Here is a 16,121-nt window from a genome sequence, read left to right as displayed (position 1 = left end):
TTTTTCGAACCGTGGAAGCGGAGGAGAAGAGGAGGGAGAGGGCGATCTCGGGGGGTGTGAACGTTAAAAGGCTGGTGGGACCCGCCTGTCTGCGGCTCACCGTTTGCATGGTTCCAATTTGTTTTTCGAGGAAAATGCATGGTTCCAATTCGGGGTCCCTTCCAATTACCCGCTGCATGCCTGCATTAGTTCTGATCTGTTTCGGATTTTTACCTATTGTGCAGTAATTTGCACCGTTTTACACTGTCATCAATTAACTGATTCCTCTTTAGGCTGTTTCGTGCCGTGCCACAAGCCCATAAGGCCTCCCGTGAATCCGAGAACTTTTTCACATCCTAGCAATAAGATTTTTTTTTCCTTCAAAAAATTGGTTCATCATCTATCATGCTAGCTGTAGCCACTTCATGTGCTTTCCATGTAAGTACATGCATAGCAATTTTTCTCTATGCCCTCTGAGGTCTAGCTTAGATATATAATCACAGTGATTATTTTCACTTTCCCACCTCATGCAGCCATGCTCAATGCTTTCTGTTGCACGCTCGCACTGCAGCCTTGCTTCGTCAGTTTATTTATTTATATCTTTAGACTATTTTAAATACGATAGCATAGATATAGTTTATCAAGAACCTTCATCACTAAATATAAAGAAAGGGTCTGTAGTGCAGCTGATTAGTCTCCCCGCGGAGGAGCTAGCCGATCAGAGGTTTAGGGTGCGTTTGATTGGGAGACAATGTAGAACGGGACGGTCCCGTTCCAGTTTTTCGGGATGGGATGATCCCATTTCTTGCTTGGTTGAATGGGATGGGTCCATCCTAATTTTTTGTTTGGTTGGAGAGATCGCTATAGACGGGACGAGCACCGTTTTCTTCTTCTGTTAACACCGTTCGTGGGACCCACCTGTCATACTAACAGGTATCTTCTTCCTCCACCGGCCGGCCGCGGTGGAGCTCGCGCCCGCCGGCCCCGCTCGCCTGCGCCCGCCGGCCGCGGCCGCGCGAGCCCGCGCCAGTCCCTCCGCGCCCGCTGGCCGCGCTCGCCCGCGCCGGCCCCTCCGCCGGCGGCTCCCGCCGCCCAAACTCGCCCCCTCCACCGGTGCGGACGGACGGCGCGTGACGGGGGCGAAGTGGGATGCCCCCGTCCGCTCGTTTTGGTGGGATGGGGGCATCCCGCATCTGGAGGGTATATTCCCTCGTAGGGATGTCCCCGTCCCACCTGTCCTCCAACCAAACGCGGGACGAAGTGGGATCGTCCCGTCCCGTCCCACTTCGTCCTCGCAACCAAACGCACCATTAATGTCTGGTTTCGCACCTTGTTCAGGTTGGGTGGGTTAATACCCATGCTGCCCACCCTCATTTTTTTTCCACTGATTTTTAGGCTTCACAGCAACACAAACACCGACCTAGTTCTCAAAGTGGAATCGCACGGCCCAAAAACAATAGCAAGCAGCCCAATTACATAGAAGCAGTACAGTAGTGGATCGGCCTAGAGCTTAGTGGCCCAATTACATAGAAGCAGTAACAGTGGATCGGCCGAGAGCCTAACTAAAAAGCACAGCCCAGCCGACCAGGCTGCAGGCTTAGTAAAAAGCAGCAGCGAGCCTTTTCCTTCTTTAGAAACATGGGCAATGTTGAACTGTTATATTCAACATTTTGATATAATAGATTTAATATTTCTTCAAAACTAGTTAAATATTTTAGATAAACTAGTTCGAAATTTCACACGAAAAACAATAAAATAATATATTCAAAATATTGAGATGGTACATCCTAAATATTGATTTTCTAAAAATACTCCCACCGTCCAAAAAATGCAGCTCTCGCTCCTCAAAGAGTCAAACAGTTTCAAGTTTGATCAAATTTATAAACAAAATACTAACATTCATGTTTTCAAATAGATTTAGCATGAAAATATATTATATGCTTAATCTATTGATATTTATTTTATACCTAGTACTGTTTTGTATAAATTTGGTCAAATTTAAAATTGACCGACTTCTCGGGAAGCGAGAGTTGCATTTTTTTTTTTGACAGAGGGAGTATGTATATACTCATAGAGGATCTATGTTGTGCCATTAATTCTAAATAACATGACGATGGTTCAAACGGATGTGAAAAAAGAATTTACTCTATAAGAAAATCGCATTTAAAGTTTGGAACTCAAACTAGATTCCTATCCACCTGTGCCAGTGAGTAGCAGACACATGTCATCCATCCGCCAACCTGCTAACCTGCGCACCCACGAACGTGTGCGCTTGCGAAATCTAAGACGTTGCATGAATCTTGAATATTGGGAAACATCCAATGAAAGATATAGAAGCCCACTATGTAGATATATGATCTCAGCTCATAAGACCAACATCAGCCCAGTTTTTTCTAAAAAAACCTACTTGAAACTCCTATATAAGTTAATAATGTCTTGAGCCTGAGGGGCTGATTCGTTCTCATTTGCTTTGGTGAATAGTGTTTAGCCTAGGCCAGGCTAGGCCATTTACGGGTCGGCTCCTGCCATATTTTATTTTTCACCTTATCAATATCAATTGAGGCCTTCACTAATATATCGTCATTCCTTTCGTCTTCTACCTTCCGCATACATACAATTTACCTATGGAAAGGACCGACTTAATACTTTAATATTTACACACGCCTTTATCTAAAAAAACAACTCCTTAATATATTTCAAATCAAGACGTTATATAGCCAAAATTGAAAACCACCACTTACTCGTACTACCACTACTGATATGCTTCCTCCATCCAAATTAATATTTGTTTTAACTTTTATAGATACATAATTTTTAATATGCACTTAGCCAGATACATAACAAGGTGTATGTATTTAGGAAAAGCTAAAACAATTAATATTTAGGACAGATGAAGTATTGTTCATCTTGCATTTTCCTCATATATTTCCGTTCCTCTCCCTTCACAGCCAAACCTGCAATCCAAGCTATGCAATGTTTATGAGCTCTAGGAAACTTTTACGCAGAGCAGTTATTTAGAGCAACTTCAAGAGTCTAAAAAAATCTCCCCCAAAACTATCTATTGGGAGTTTTACTAAAATTTTATTCTCCCAAAATCATATCATCCCACATCAGATCCTCAATAATAAACTCCTCAATACTTCAAAACTAGTCCCATTAGCACGTGGACCCCTCTGTTGGGCTCCAGCAGCTTCCCCCCTCCAGGTAGGACCGCGAGCTGCAGAACCGGCTTGCGGCCGTCTCTGAGCTGCAAGACCCTTTACCAATCTTGTAGCCCTATGATTCAGCTACATTTTTTACTTTGGCTGATTGCAATGTTGCACTGTAGAATCTGGAGAAAATTTGAGTTGAAATGGTGAGTTTCGTAGCCAAAACATTGAACAGATCGAGTTGAAATGGTGAGTTTCGTAGCCAAAACATTGAACTCTGTTAAGTTCCACCCATCACCCTGACAGCTTTAGAGCAACGCCGCCATACGGCCGGCGATGTCCGGGGACCACCCTCGTCGCCCAGTTGATGAGCAGATCGACTCGGTGTTGCCGGAGCTCTCACACCTGGACGCGCTCCTGTCCACATTCATGTGTCCCGACCCCTATAACCAGTGCCCTTGACCTCCCTACTCTCCTCCTCCTCCATTTTCCTTTCCGTTTGAGCAAGAACGAGCACACACTGTCACCAGCTCGATTCACCTTCCACCACCCACCTTCCTCAAACCGCCCACATCTGACGCTCAGCCACCTCCCCAGCTTCTTCCTCGATCCATCCCGTCGCTCATCGTCCACTCACCAGTTGGGGATTTGAGTTTTTCTGTCCGCCACTGCTGCCACCGAGCCGAGCTCTTGTGCCAGCCGAATTTACCACGTTCCGACCATTTTCATCCAATCCCTCGCGTCTGCCTCCTCACCAGCTCCACCACTGACCCACCTCCGACGAGCTCCGGCGACCGAACTGTCGGGAATCGCGGTTCCCACGACTGCTCGTCGCCGTGAGCTGCATGAAATTCCGAGGACGCACAATTCGGGGGCGATTTGGGGAGGACCGGACTTGCGTATATATGCGGGGCGACGGAGGTATTTTTCGCGTCCGCGTATTTTTATATGAAGGATGGAGGAGCTGTTGGAGGTAATTTTTTTTCCTAAATAAAATTTTGGAGCAATTTAAGGTAGCTTTTGGAGTTGTTCGAACATTATTTGAGGTCGAAAACCTTCTAACTAGGAAAAAATGTTTCTGAAATAAAAATCTCGCAAGAAAGGGAAAAAAAAGAAAAGACTCTCCAAACGATTCCCTCCCACCGCTTTCCAAGCGACTCACCAAGTCATCAGTCATCAGTTCATCACTCCACACGGCACTCTACCTGCCTCCCTGCCGCCACGAAAAAAAACCCACCGCCCGCTTCCGTCGTACGGGCACTCGCCTGCGCCGCGCGGAGGAGAGCGACGAAGATGGCCGCCCCGCCGGCGGTCGACGTCATCCTTCACAACGCGACCGTCGTCACCGTGGACGGCGCGCTCCGCGTCCTCCGTGACGGCGCCGTCGCGGTCGCCGGCGACCGCATCGCCGCCGTGGGCCCCTCCGCCGACGTCCTCGCCGCCTTCCCCGGCGCCGCGCAGACCCTCGACCTCGGCGGCCGCATCGTCCTCCCTGGTCGGTGGCCGCGGTCCCGCCTGATTGGGCTCTTTCCTCCCCCACTCGAAATTCAGTCTGATTTTTGGTGAATTTCGTTTTGCCTGCCTCGGCTGTTGCTGTGTAGGATTGGTGAACACGCACGTGCACACGTCGCAGCAGCTGGCGCGGGGGATCGCCGACGACGTTGACCTGATGACGTGGCTGCACGGGAGGATCTGGCCCTATGAGTCACACATGACGGAGGAGGACTCCTACGCTTCCACCCTCCTCTGCGGCATTGAGCTCATCCGGTCCGGGGTGAGCATCAGCTTCTCATTTTACCAATGCAGCGTTCGATTTGCTATGTTATGAACGAAGAATTTTGTTCTAATGTAGAGATTGGTACGAATTCTGTGTGCTGCAAAGGTTTCTTGTCTGTCTTTTGGTGAACTACTGAATTATTATCAAATGTTCTGCACTCATAAGTTTCATATATCTGAAATCCTGGAGAGTGCAGAATTGACTAGATTCTATAGGTGGGTATGGATAAATAACAATGCCGGGCCAACAATTGTTAATTTATTTACCTCTGTGAACAATTGTTAATTTATATTTTCTTCAGTCTGTCTTCTTTATCCTCTTGTTGTTTTGACTCTGCTCATCTATGTACACGACTATAACACTGTTGTCATTGATTTTGTATAGTTTGAATGGTCAGTGTGCTCAAACTACCATTAACCTGAGACTTTTCACTGTGCATGACCTTTCTTTCCCTCTTTGGTCTTTGAATGACAGGTGACATGCTTTGCTGAAGCAGGTGGGCAGTTTGTTTCAGAAATGGCACGGGCAGTGGAGTTGTTAGGCTTGCGGGCATGTTTGACAAAGTCAACGATGGACTGTGGTGAGGGTTTACCTCCAAATTGGAGTTCATGCTCCACTGATGATTGCATTCAGGTGTTCTTCTGCCATAGAGTTTACCATTGTTTCCTTCACATCATTTTCTTATATCCTTAGGCTATATGTATTTTTCAGCATAACCACTTTCCTAAACATAGTGACCTTCTGTTTTCTCCTTTCTTTTGCTTCACACTAAACACATAGTTTCTTAGGTTCTATTTACCATATTTTGAATGGTTTGTTCATCTCTGTAGTGAAATTGGCTTTCAAGATAGAAGAATTTTCCGAAATTAAAATTACTTTTCGAATCAGTATTTCCCTGAGGGCTTAGGACTTTGGAACTGTGCCCTGGGCAATCTTCTTTATATATTTAAGTTAGCGTGTACTGCAATTATAAGCTTCTTGATATGTAAGCTGAATTTAGAATAGGGGGTCAAGTTGGTGAACTAGCTGAAATGAAACCAGGAGACTGAGATTAGGCAAAGATATTTGACTTTTCTTTTTCCGGTTAGAAAAAGGCAATTCCACCTGTGGAACCATGATAGATCCTGAATAGCATAAGCATATGGTGAGATCCAAATGTGGCGCTATCTATTTACTGTAGTGCCATGTTCGTGATTTGCTATGGTTACTCCTAAATTCAGGGAAGGACTGATATCTAGTAGAACATCTATACAGTCAATTATTCCTGAGCAAGTTGGCATAGGATAGAGATGAAATCCAACAGAGTAAAAGAAGCAAAATGGGGAATTAGAAATGAATAGGAAATGGGGACTGATAGCCTAAGTCATGGTTCAGGCATGTCCATTGCTGATCTCAACACGCTCTTGTCGAAAGGTAGTTTTTTCTCTGTTTATTTCGAATTTCACATAAATGAGAAGGCATTTCTAAGTTCAGGCTACAGATTTTGGTGAAAGTTCAAGCTATAATATAAAAGTAAAAGTAGTGGAAAAGTACAGAAATACTTACTTTTTTAACAATGTTCCTTTGGTCAAGTTAGTCTATATCAGATAGTATTATGTATCCATTATCTATTTTAAACTTTGTTTGCTCTTTCCATTTTTGTCTGTTATGTGATGTGAGTAACAGGGTGCATTTCTTTGCTACAGTCACAGAAGGAACTATACAAAAAGCATCATAATACAGCTGATGGGCGTATCAGGATATGGTTTGGGTTGAGACAGATCATGAATGCAACGGATCGTTTACTGCTTGAAACAAGAGATGTTGCCCTGAAGCTAAATACTGGAATTCATATGGTACTTACACAAAATTTATTGGTGTGTTGAAGTTTATCTACTTAAAAATAATGCGCTACTTCCTTTGGTTCATGCTTACATGGTAACCTGTTTGAAGCATTTATGCATAATCTGAGTAATGGCTCGAGCTTTTTTCAAATTGGGCGTGTTTATGAAATGAGCTTCCCAAGTACTTGCGCTAAATCACGTATATTCAGTCCAATATTACTTTTCTGAAAGGCTGTATTAATTTTTTTTTATTGAATTGCTGAGCCCAGCCTACCCCAACTTGATTGGTACTAAAGGTTTTGTTGTTGTTGATTGAATTGCTGCACCCAGTAACCTGCAGTAGATTTTCTCACAACTTTGTCTTCTACTTTGTTCAGCATATTGCAGAAATACCATATGAAAATCAGCTTATAGTGCGGACCAAAGGAATTGATCATGGCACGGTGACATATTTAGAGAAAATTGATTTTCTGAGGAGTAATTTGCTGGCTGCCCACTCTGTCTGGTTGAATGAACCTGAGGTGAGGAATTTTTTTCACAATCAATTGTTACCTTTCAAATAATCTACTCTGTTTGAAGTCTGTAAATGTACGGCTGTTGCAAAATGTAAAATATAGGAAAGAATATGTTCTGCTGTAAGAATTTTGTGGCCAGAAGATGAGGTTAGGCATCCTTTTGGTTCCATGATTGCAGGAGAAAGATAGTGGGGGCAGGGGATAAAAGAACTGAGGAGCTTGGCAGGGGAGAACAAGAGCAGTAGATGCAACAGAAATGTAGACATAGATTATGTCTTTGTTGCCCTTCCCCAAAAACAGAGCACGACTCTTGCATATTCAAGAAAAAAAACAGAGCATGATTGATCCTTATAAAAGTACTACCAGGACTACTAGTACATGGACTTAATCTCCTAGATTAAGTCAGTTACAAATTAAGTAATCTAGTCCATGCATGAGTTTCCGCCTTATATGTGACTTCCAAGATCAAGAACTGCTAACAAAACTGAACTGCTCAGTTCAGCAAAAACAGAAAATAAAATGCTGCTGCTTCTACTCACAAACTGATGTGAATTTTCTTCCTTGAAGAAGATGTTCCCTCTGTGTACATTCATTCAGATATCATGCAGAAGTCATCATGGCTCTGATAAAACACCTATATGAGGATTTTTTTTTGCCACTTTCAGATCTGTAGCTAAAGTTCTGAATGATTTTTGTATGTACTATTTTTCAATAATATATTGCAATACAACAATTTCTTCAAGTACAGCAGTAAGCCCTTCCACAAAGGTTTCATTCTGTGATTCTCAAATTGCAGATAGGGCATTTTTCAAAGGCTGGTGTCAAGGTTTCTCACTGCCCTGCATCTGCCATGCGGATGTTGGGGTTTGCTCCTATTAGAGAAATGCTGGATTCTGGTGTTTGTGTCTCCCTTGGTACAGATGGAGCACCAAGCAATAACAGAATGAGCATTGGTCTGCTTCAAAAATCCTTGCAACAAACATTTTTATGAGCATGTGTGAGCTTAAATCATGATATAACATCACACAGAAGAATTCTTATGTTCCACAATATAGATCGGAAGGCCTAATTGTCTATTGTTAGTGCGTTTCAACCCAATAATTATTTCATGTCCACTTTATAGAATGGTTATATTCTGATGCAGATATTCAACATTTTTCATTAAAATTTCATCACTAGAATTTTCACAACGTCTAGCTGGTAGTTTGAAAGAAAATTGATTATCAGGTTGCTATGTAGTTCAGTGCTGCAGTTATGCGAAGCAACATTAAACTAACTGAAAAAAGTAAAGGTGTGGAAAAGCATATCTTAAGTAATCCACATCCAAATTGATTTAATGAAAAAGAGAGTATTTGAGGCCTCCATTTAATTAGACATCTTTTTTATGAAAATTAAATAAACAAATTATTCTCTTTTTATTTTGAAAAATGTGCTAAAAAGTTACTTGTTTGATTACACAATTTTACATATGATTTAAACTTTCTACTTCATCCTATGCCACCTTATTTTTGAAACTTTGATATCTATATCTCCACTGTATGTGCACATATGCTTATTTCATATCATATTTTGTCCTACTCAAAGATTTACATTGACTACCTTGTGCTATTCAGTGGATGAGATGTACCTAGCATCCCTAATCAACAAAGGTCGTGAGGCATACATCAGTGGAACTACTAACCCAACTGCTCTTCCTGCTGAGACTGTATTGGAGATGGCTACTATTAATGGCGCAAAAGCAGTTCTGTGGGATAATGAAATAGGTTCGCTGGAGGTCGGGAAAAAGGTGATGCTCCTAATTGCTATTTTGTTCATGTAAGGAATCTCAATAAATATGGCCCAAATATTTCGGAGGTGGATAAATCTCCATTTTCATCACCCTAAAACCACGCTCATTCTATCAATATGCTGTTTTCTCATAATTTTTTTTTGTTTCAAGTCAACAGTGGGTTGATAAGCCTGTTTTTCCTAGCGCTCACATGAATTTTGACTCTTGATTTATCTGGTTTAGTTGACACATGCGAGTGTCTTGTTTGTGCAGGCAGACTTGGTTGTCGTGAATCCATTTATATGGTCCATGGTCCCCTTACATGACAGGTGTGCACTACTATGTTTTATTTCTTTCTCAAATGTTTGAATTCTACAGTTTTTAAGATGGATTTAGCACTGGGCTTTTGTGCCCATGTTTTCACTCTGGTATTGTAGGTATATAATACTCCCTCTGTTCCAAATTAATATTCGCTTTGGCTTTTCTAGATATATAACTTTTGCTATGAATCTAGACAGTATATATATATATATAGGTGCATCTCAAAAGCTATGTAGCTAGAAAAGCCAAAACAAATAGTAATTTGTGATGGAGCAAGTAGTTTGTTTTTGTTTTATTTGCTAATTTCTGTACTCTAGCCTGTTATTGCCATAACTAGTAACTCTTCTTGTTACCTGATATATGTATAGTTAGTCATCAAGCCATACTGCTAGGCTTTTGTATCATTGGCTATTTGGCATGACACTTATCTTCTCCCTAACGCACAGCATTGCCAACATTATCTATTGCATGAGGACAGAGAATATAGAGTCTGTCATGTGCAATGGTCAGTGGATTATGAAGGATCATAAGATCATGAGTCTCAATGAGGTAATTTACTGCTTGTTTGTTTGTATTTCAAACTTTGAAATGAAAAGGTACATATAATACTATTGCCCAGTTGTCACTCTAAAAACAATGAATGCTGTAAATTGTTTCATTTCTAGTTCATACCAAAATTTCCAACTTCTGATGATATCATGTGACATAGTGATAGCTGAAAAGACAATGAATACTTGGGCACTAGGTGTTGAAGAAATACTAGGTTTGCATGTTGTGTAGAACTGTTGCAAACTTCATTACTTAGGAAAAGCAATGCTGGAAGGGAAATCATGTACTGGTCTCCTGGATAAGCTCCTCAGATCTCTAAATATCAGAAACTTGGAATGGTAGCCATTTTTTATCAGCTAAAAATTAAGTGTTCTTTTTTTTTATGACTGCACACTATGCCTGTACTTAGTAGAGAAGAAGGATAACTTACATCTATATACCGCTGATGCTACCGCACCTCTGTTTCTCCCTGGTGCAGGAGGAGGTAATTTCTTCAGCTGTGAAAAGAGCGAATGACCTCCTTGAGCGAGCTGGCATCAATCTCCCCAAACGGATGAACTACGTGTAGTTGTTACCTTGCCCTCTCGTCATGGACTGCCACGCCACCACGCCCGTTGCGGTGTTGCAGAGGATGCACGCAGGCCTGGCAGCATTTGTCTAGTCTTCTTCCACTTCTTGTGGGAGTCGAGACATGTTTAGAGCATTGTCGCCATGACTTAAATTTTTTTTTCAGTACCAGAATCTAAAATAATGTAAAGTAGCATGTGTAGCGTCTGGAATAATAGCATCACGGCAGTCTCGAATTGTACAAGGGTCCCTTTGGTTAAGCTTTGGTTAAGCTGTGGAAGTGCTTTTGCTTTCAAGAAAAGTCAAAAGTTAAATCAAAGGGGTGAGCTTCCAAACCCCTACTTCCACAAAAGCAACTTTTTTTAGTTCATTCTCCACAACCACCCTCGGATGCTTTTTCCGGCTGTGAGGGTGGACCTTTCACGAAAATTACCCACAATAACATGTATCCTTTTGTTTTTCTTTCCCACCTACGCCTCTGTCGTTCCCTACCCGACGCCTCTTCTCGGTCCCTGCCTGACGTCTGTTGCGCTAGGGTTTCACCACGCCCTCCGACAGCGGTTCGGTCGTGCCCTTCGGCGGCGGTGCCCGCGTCCTCATGCGGTGGTCCGGCCGTGCCCTCCGGCGGTGGCGCCCTGAGGCCACCTCCCCTGAAGAAGGTGGCGGCGCCCTGAAGCCGGCGGCGACGCTCCTCCTTGTCCTTCCCTCAAGCTCATCGTCCACCTCTTGATCTGCACGTCAGCAAACTCCCCACCCAGATCTGGTGCTAAGGTAACTCCCCACTGCACCTCCGTGCTCTCATGTATTGCCAATCATTTTGTCAGCCCCCATTACCGCTCTGCAGTAAACACAACACGCCTGTACACATGTAAAGTGTTTTTTCCATGTTTTGCACATAAAAAGTGAAGCAGCAGCAAGGGGGTTAGTTCTTGCTCGACAGCCTGACCCCTTTCCTGGAACTACATACTTCCATTTTCTAAAGTATAGACTCATCTCTATATTACTCTAATATTTTTTTTCATATTGTCTAGGACTAACAATATCCATGATCCATGTATCTTTATCAAAAAAAAACACCAGAGATTTTTGTCTTAACTCATGTGAAATTGCATAGCAAGTGTTGTTTTGAAATTATTGTATGTTCAAACTGCATAGCTAGGGGAAGGATTGCTGCCAGATCGATCTGATAACTTGATTGATAGATGGATTCAAGTTAAGGTAGCTATTTTCCTCTCCAGAACTAGACACTTGGTTTCTCTAGAACTACTGAACTTTTCAAGGCACAATTAGCTCTTTTCTGATCACCAGTTTCTTGTTTATGGTTTGTGAGACAAATCCTTTGTTTACCTTTTGTGTCCTGCCCTATGTAATACTCTCCTGCAGTATTACTCTCTTTTCTTTTGGAAAAGTATGTGTGAAGTAAAAAAGAAATCTTTTGTCACTTGTTAGTTCACACCATTAATTTATGCCCACTAATAATGTGTACTTAGATGAAATCCACACTATTTTTATATGTTGGCCCCTAAAATTAGTATCTTTTTTATGTGTGTTGATAAATTGGTGGATGCATGACAAATTGGAGGATGCATGATAAATTGGAGGATGCATGAGCATTGATATTGTTATGATTGTGAATTGTATGAGTTTTTTTCCCTTTATTCAAGAATGATTGATAAGGCAGATTGGTGTGATGCCAATGTGAGGTATTTCATTGACATATGCAAAGGAAAGATAGAAGCTGGGAATAGACCCTTAGGAACGGTCACTAGGGCTGGTTGGAAAAATCCAGTAACTAAGTATGAAGAAAAAACTGGGCTGAAGCAAATAAAGAAACAATTGGAGAATAAGTTGGACAATATGAAAAAGGAATATACATAGTTTATGGAGCTCAAGAATTCTGCCACTGGTCTTGGATGGAATGAGGCAAAGCAAACTGTTGACTGCTCCAATGAATAGTGGGATGAACACCTAGCTGTAAGAATTGTGTACTGTCCTTTTTTCATTTATCATTTTGCATTTTGATTTGTTAGCTGTGTACATGGGCTGACTTGTTAACTTTATCCATTTAATTTCAGAGATGCAACAATCAAATGCAATTATGTTAGGTTCTATAAACAAGGACAGAAGCACCTTGATGATCTTCATATGTTGTTTGATAAGATACACCTGGAGATATTTTCTCCGATGACTCAAGTGATGAGGATGTGGGTGAGATACAAAATCCTCCAGATAATGATGATGTCAAGTTGGCTGCTTTGAAAAAAAATCGAAACCATGAAAAAAGAAACGAAAGGAGTCCTCTACTGCTACTGACGAAAAGGATGAGAAGAGCCCATTCTTTCTCATATTTTGAAGATAGAAATTGCAGCAGAGAAGATCTCCACAAGTGTTGAAGCATCATCTGCACCTTCCCTAGCATTGTAGAGACCATGAAGATGGTTAAAGATTGTAGGGTGCAAGAGAAATCAGCTCTAATGCATACAGCCACCTTTCTGATTGTCAAGCCTGAATTTAGGGAGGTCTTTAGCATGCTGGAAATAAAAGAAGGAAGGTTTGACTTGCTTGAGAGGGAGCATGCAAAGGAGTTGATGAGGCGCACGTAGAAGCTTTCAGTTATTTATTTTTAGTGTTATGTTGTGAAAATTATTTATTTGCTTCCATATTCAGAATCATTTGAAATAATGTTGCCTGTATTCTGAAACAATATTTTCCTGAGTTATGCTTCCATGTTTGATTGCTGTCAATATTTTGATTACTTCCATTGCTATTGTTGTCCATGTTTTGATTGCTATCAATATTTTCCTGAGTTTTGATTCCTATCTTATGTAGATGGATGGCAACATGGATGATTTGGTAAAGAATGGACAAAAGGGACTACTACTTCTTGCAGATTGTCGCAGCAGGCTGCCATTATTGGTGAAATGGGTTACCAATACACTGAGCGGTATTTACACAAAGGAAACTAGACTTCAATGGGTTATGAGATGCATGGATCGTCCGAGGTACTTCTATAAGATGTTTCGAATGAGCACTGATATTTTCGTGGCACTGCATGACTTGCTAATCTCGAACTACGGCTTAACATCGACTAATAATGTATCATCAATGGAGTCATTGGCAATGTTCTTGTAGAATCGTTGGAGGACTCAAATCATTTTCACAAGCTGAAAATCATTTTACCCGGTCACTCTGGACAGTTCACACTAAATTTCATGAAGTATTGAATTGTATGCACAAGTTAGCAAAAGACAATATCAGCTAAGAGATCCTACTTTCTGTACTGAACATGATAAGGTCAAGGAGGAATGTTTCAGGCCTTATTCAAAGGAGCTATTGGAGCTATTGACGATTCACATGTTCTAGTAGCAGTACCAATAGAGGAAGTGGTCAACTACACATGTCAACATGGCTATACATATCAGAATGTGCTAGCTGTTTGTGATTTTGACATGAGGTTTATCTTTGCAGTTGCTGGTTGGCTAGTTTCTGCACATGACACACGCATCCTGAACCATGCGTTAGCAAATTTTTCTTCATTTCCCGTGCCTCCTAAAGGTATGCATGTTTCGTTACTAGTTGTCAATATTTATATTATTATTTGGCTTTGCTGATTTGGTTTTATAGGTAAATATTACCTCAGATTATCCAAACCAAATAGGATATCTTGCTCCTTTTAAAGGAAGCACATACCATATACTAGAGTTTCGACTTGGTAATGGACGTGCTCCTCAAGGGAAATACGAGGTCTTCAATTTCTTGTATTCATCTCTTCGATATCATTGAGCAGGCTTTCGGGGTCTTGAAGCAGAAGTGGCGTATTTTGAAGGGCATTCCAAGTTTTCCTACTCGAACTCAGAAGCATATAATTCTAGCTTGTATGGCATTGCATAATTTTATTCGTGACACCAATTTGAAAAACAAGTTGTTCAATAGATGTGATGGTGATGAGGAGTACCTGCTACAACACAGTGCCATGGCAGAAACACAAGAAGATGACAATCAAGGTGGAGAGAATAAGAACACCATGAATACCATTCGTAGTAGGATAGCGGATGCTTTGGTTAGTGCGACCTAATTCTTTTATGTGCGATTTAAATAGGGAGATAGTTATATTGAAGAAGAACATCATTATGTGAACTATATATCTTTTGTAATATTCTATAATTTTATTTATGTGGACCATATGTTAACGGTGAATGAAAATCTTTAAGAAAATTAATTTTCCCTTTCTAAAATAGTAATTTTCATGCGAATTAGTGAACAAAATAGTGTTTTACAATAAATTTGAATATCAGCATTTTCCTAGCACTTCAGGGGTATTACAGACATTTCTTACCAAACCTTCAGCTTCACAGCCATTCTAACCAAATGGCTTTCAGCTTTCTCACAGCTCACAGCCCACAGCAGCTTTTCTCACAATCACTGCCCAACCAAACGGATCCTAAACCGTAGAGAATCAAAGTATAATAAAGCAAGAATACATTTCCTGGTGATGCTGAATGTTTACTATTGTTTGCCTCTTCTTGTCCAAACATGTCTAAAGCTGTGTCCATTCTGTTGTAACTAATGCATCTTATCCAGAAAATATTCGCACGCACAATTTCTTCTTAAGCATCATTGTGTCTGCTGATATCCAAAGTTTTTTCATCCTCTCGTCAGATGACCTAGATTTGGTGTTTGAGTAAATTAAAATTTTAAAATTATTGAATATAGACCCAACTGTCCTGATATAGTCTCGCCATTTAACCTTAGCCCTTTTATTTTTTTATTACGTGAAACCGACCCGACCCATCACTAGTAGAGAACTCACATTCCGTATGCCCCCTTTTATTCCGGTTTAAAGTTAGCCCGGGACAAAAGGTTCACCAACCGGGACTAAAACTCGATCACTAGAGGGGGCTCACCAACCGGGACCTTTTATCCCGATTGTTAGTGGAAAAAAAGATCCTGAGAGGCCTTTTATCCCGATTTAAAACACCAACCGGGATAAAAGGGTCGAGGGCCTTTTATCCCGGTTTATAATACCAACCGGGATAAAAGGGTCCCCAATGGGGTGGTTGAAAGAGGACTAAATCCGTCGAACCCTTTTATCCCGGTTTGTAATACCAACCGGGATAAAAAGGGGTCTTCCAACCGGGATAAAAGGGCCCCCCGAGAGTTAATACAAAAGGATTGCATGCCCTATATAGTCAGATGTGTTGTGTAGGTGGGATGGAATCCCACGTAGCGTGCATGTGCATATTTCGCGTGAAAAATCGTACGATGTGCGCGTGTGGGGGGCCTCCCGGGATTTTTTTTGCACCTGGCGTGGTTCTGTACCAGTGCGTCTTAACGCTCGTCGTCCACTGCATCGACGGCGCGGTCTTTACGGAGGACTGTTGGCGCTTCTTCTCCCTCCCTGGTGCTGGACTGCTGGTCCTCCTTCGAGTGAACCACCTCAGCCGAAGCATTGTACCTCCCTGGTGATGGGCCCAATCAGCCTTGCCAGTAAAAAAAGGACTCCTCCAACTACTTACATGCATGTGCAAACAAAGGTGATGATTTCACTTAAAATCTAGGTAAAAGTCATTATTTATAAAGCAAAAACTCAAATTTAATTCTATTTGTCCCATTATGTTTTTTATACAAGACCTCCATAATAAGACTACACATGATCATATTTAGGTAATAGTT

At 41.5% G+C, this 16,121-nt stretch overlaps 1 protein-coding gene and 1 long non-coding RNA gene across 2 annotated transcripts; both read left to right on the top strand.

Moving 5' to 3' along the window:
• Positions 1-3,464: 3,464 nt before the first annotated feature.
• LOC101785759 (5-methylthioadenosine/S-adenosylhomocysteine deaminase) lies at positions 3,465-10,813 on the top strand. The gene is made up of 11 exons (XM_004962587.3): positions 3,465-3,559; positions 4,283-4,623; positions 4,730-4,902; positions 5,380-5,538; positions 6,591-6,740; positions 7,106-7,249; positions 8,040-8,196; positions 8,857-9,029; positions 9,285-9,340; positions 9,779-9,881; positions 10,360-10,813. The coding sequence occupies exons 1-11, from the start codon at positions 3,465-3,467 to the stop codon at positions 10,447-10,449; spliced, it is 1,641 nt and encodes a 546-aa protein (XP_004962644.2). The 3' UTR covers positions 10,450-10,813.
• A 670-nt stretch (positions 10,814-11,483) lies between these two features.
• LOC111256804 lies at positions 11,484-13,182 on the top strand. Its single transcript, XR_002677065.1, has 2 exons — positions 11,484-12,422; positions 12,524-13,182. It is a non-coding gene; the product is annotated as an uncharacterized LOC111256804 (long non-coding RNA).
• Positions 13,183-16,121: the final 2,939 nt, after the last annotated feature.

Source organism: Setaria italica, chromosome III (genome assembly GCF_000263155.2).
Source record: "Setaria italica strain Yugu1 chromosome III, Setaria_italica_v2.0, whole genome shotgun sequence".
Classification (NCBI taxonomy): Eukaryota; Viridiplantae; Streptophyta; class Magnoliopsida; order Poales; family Poaceae; genus Setaria; species Setaria italica.
This window is presented reverse-complemented; position numbering and strand designations above follow the sequence as displayed.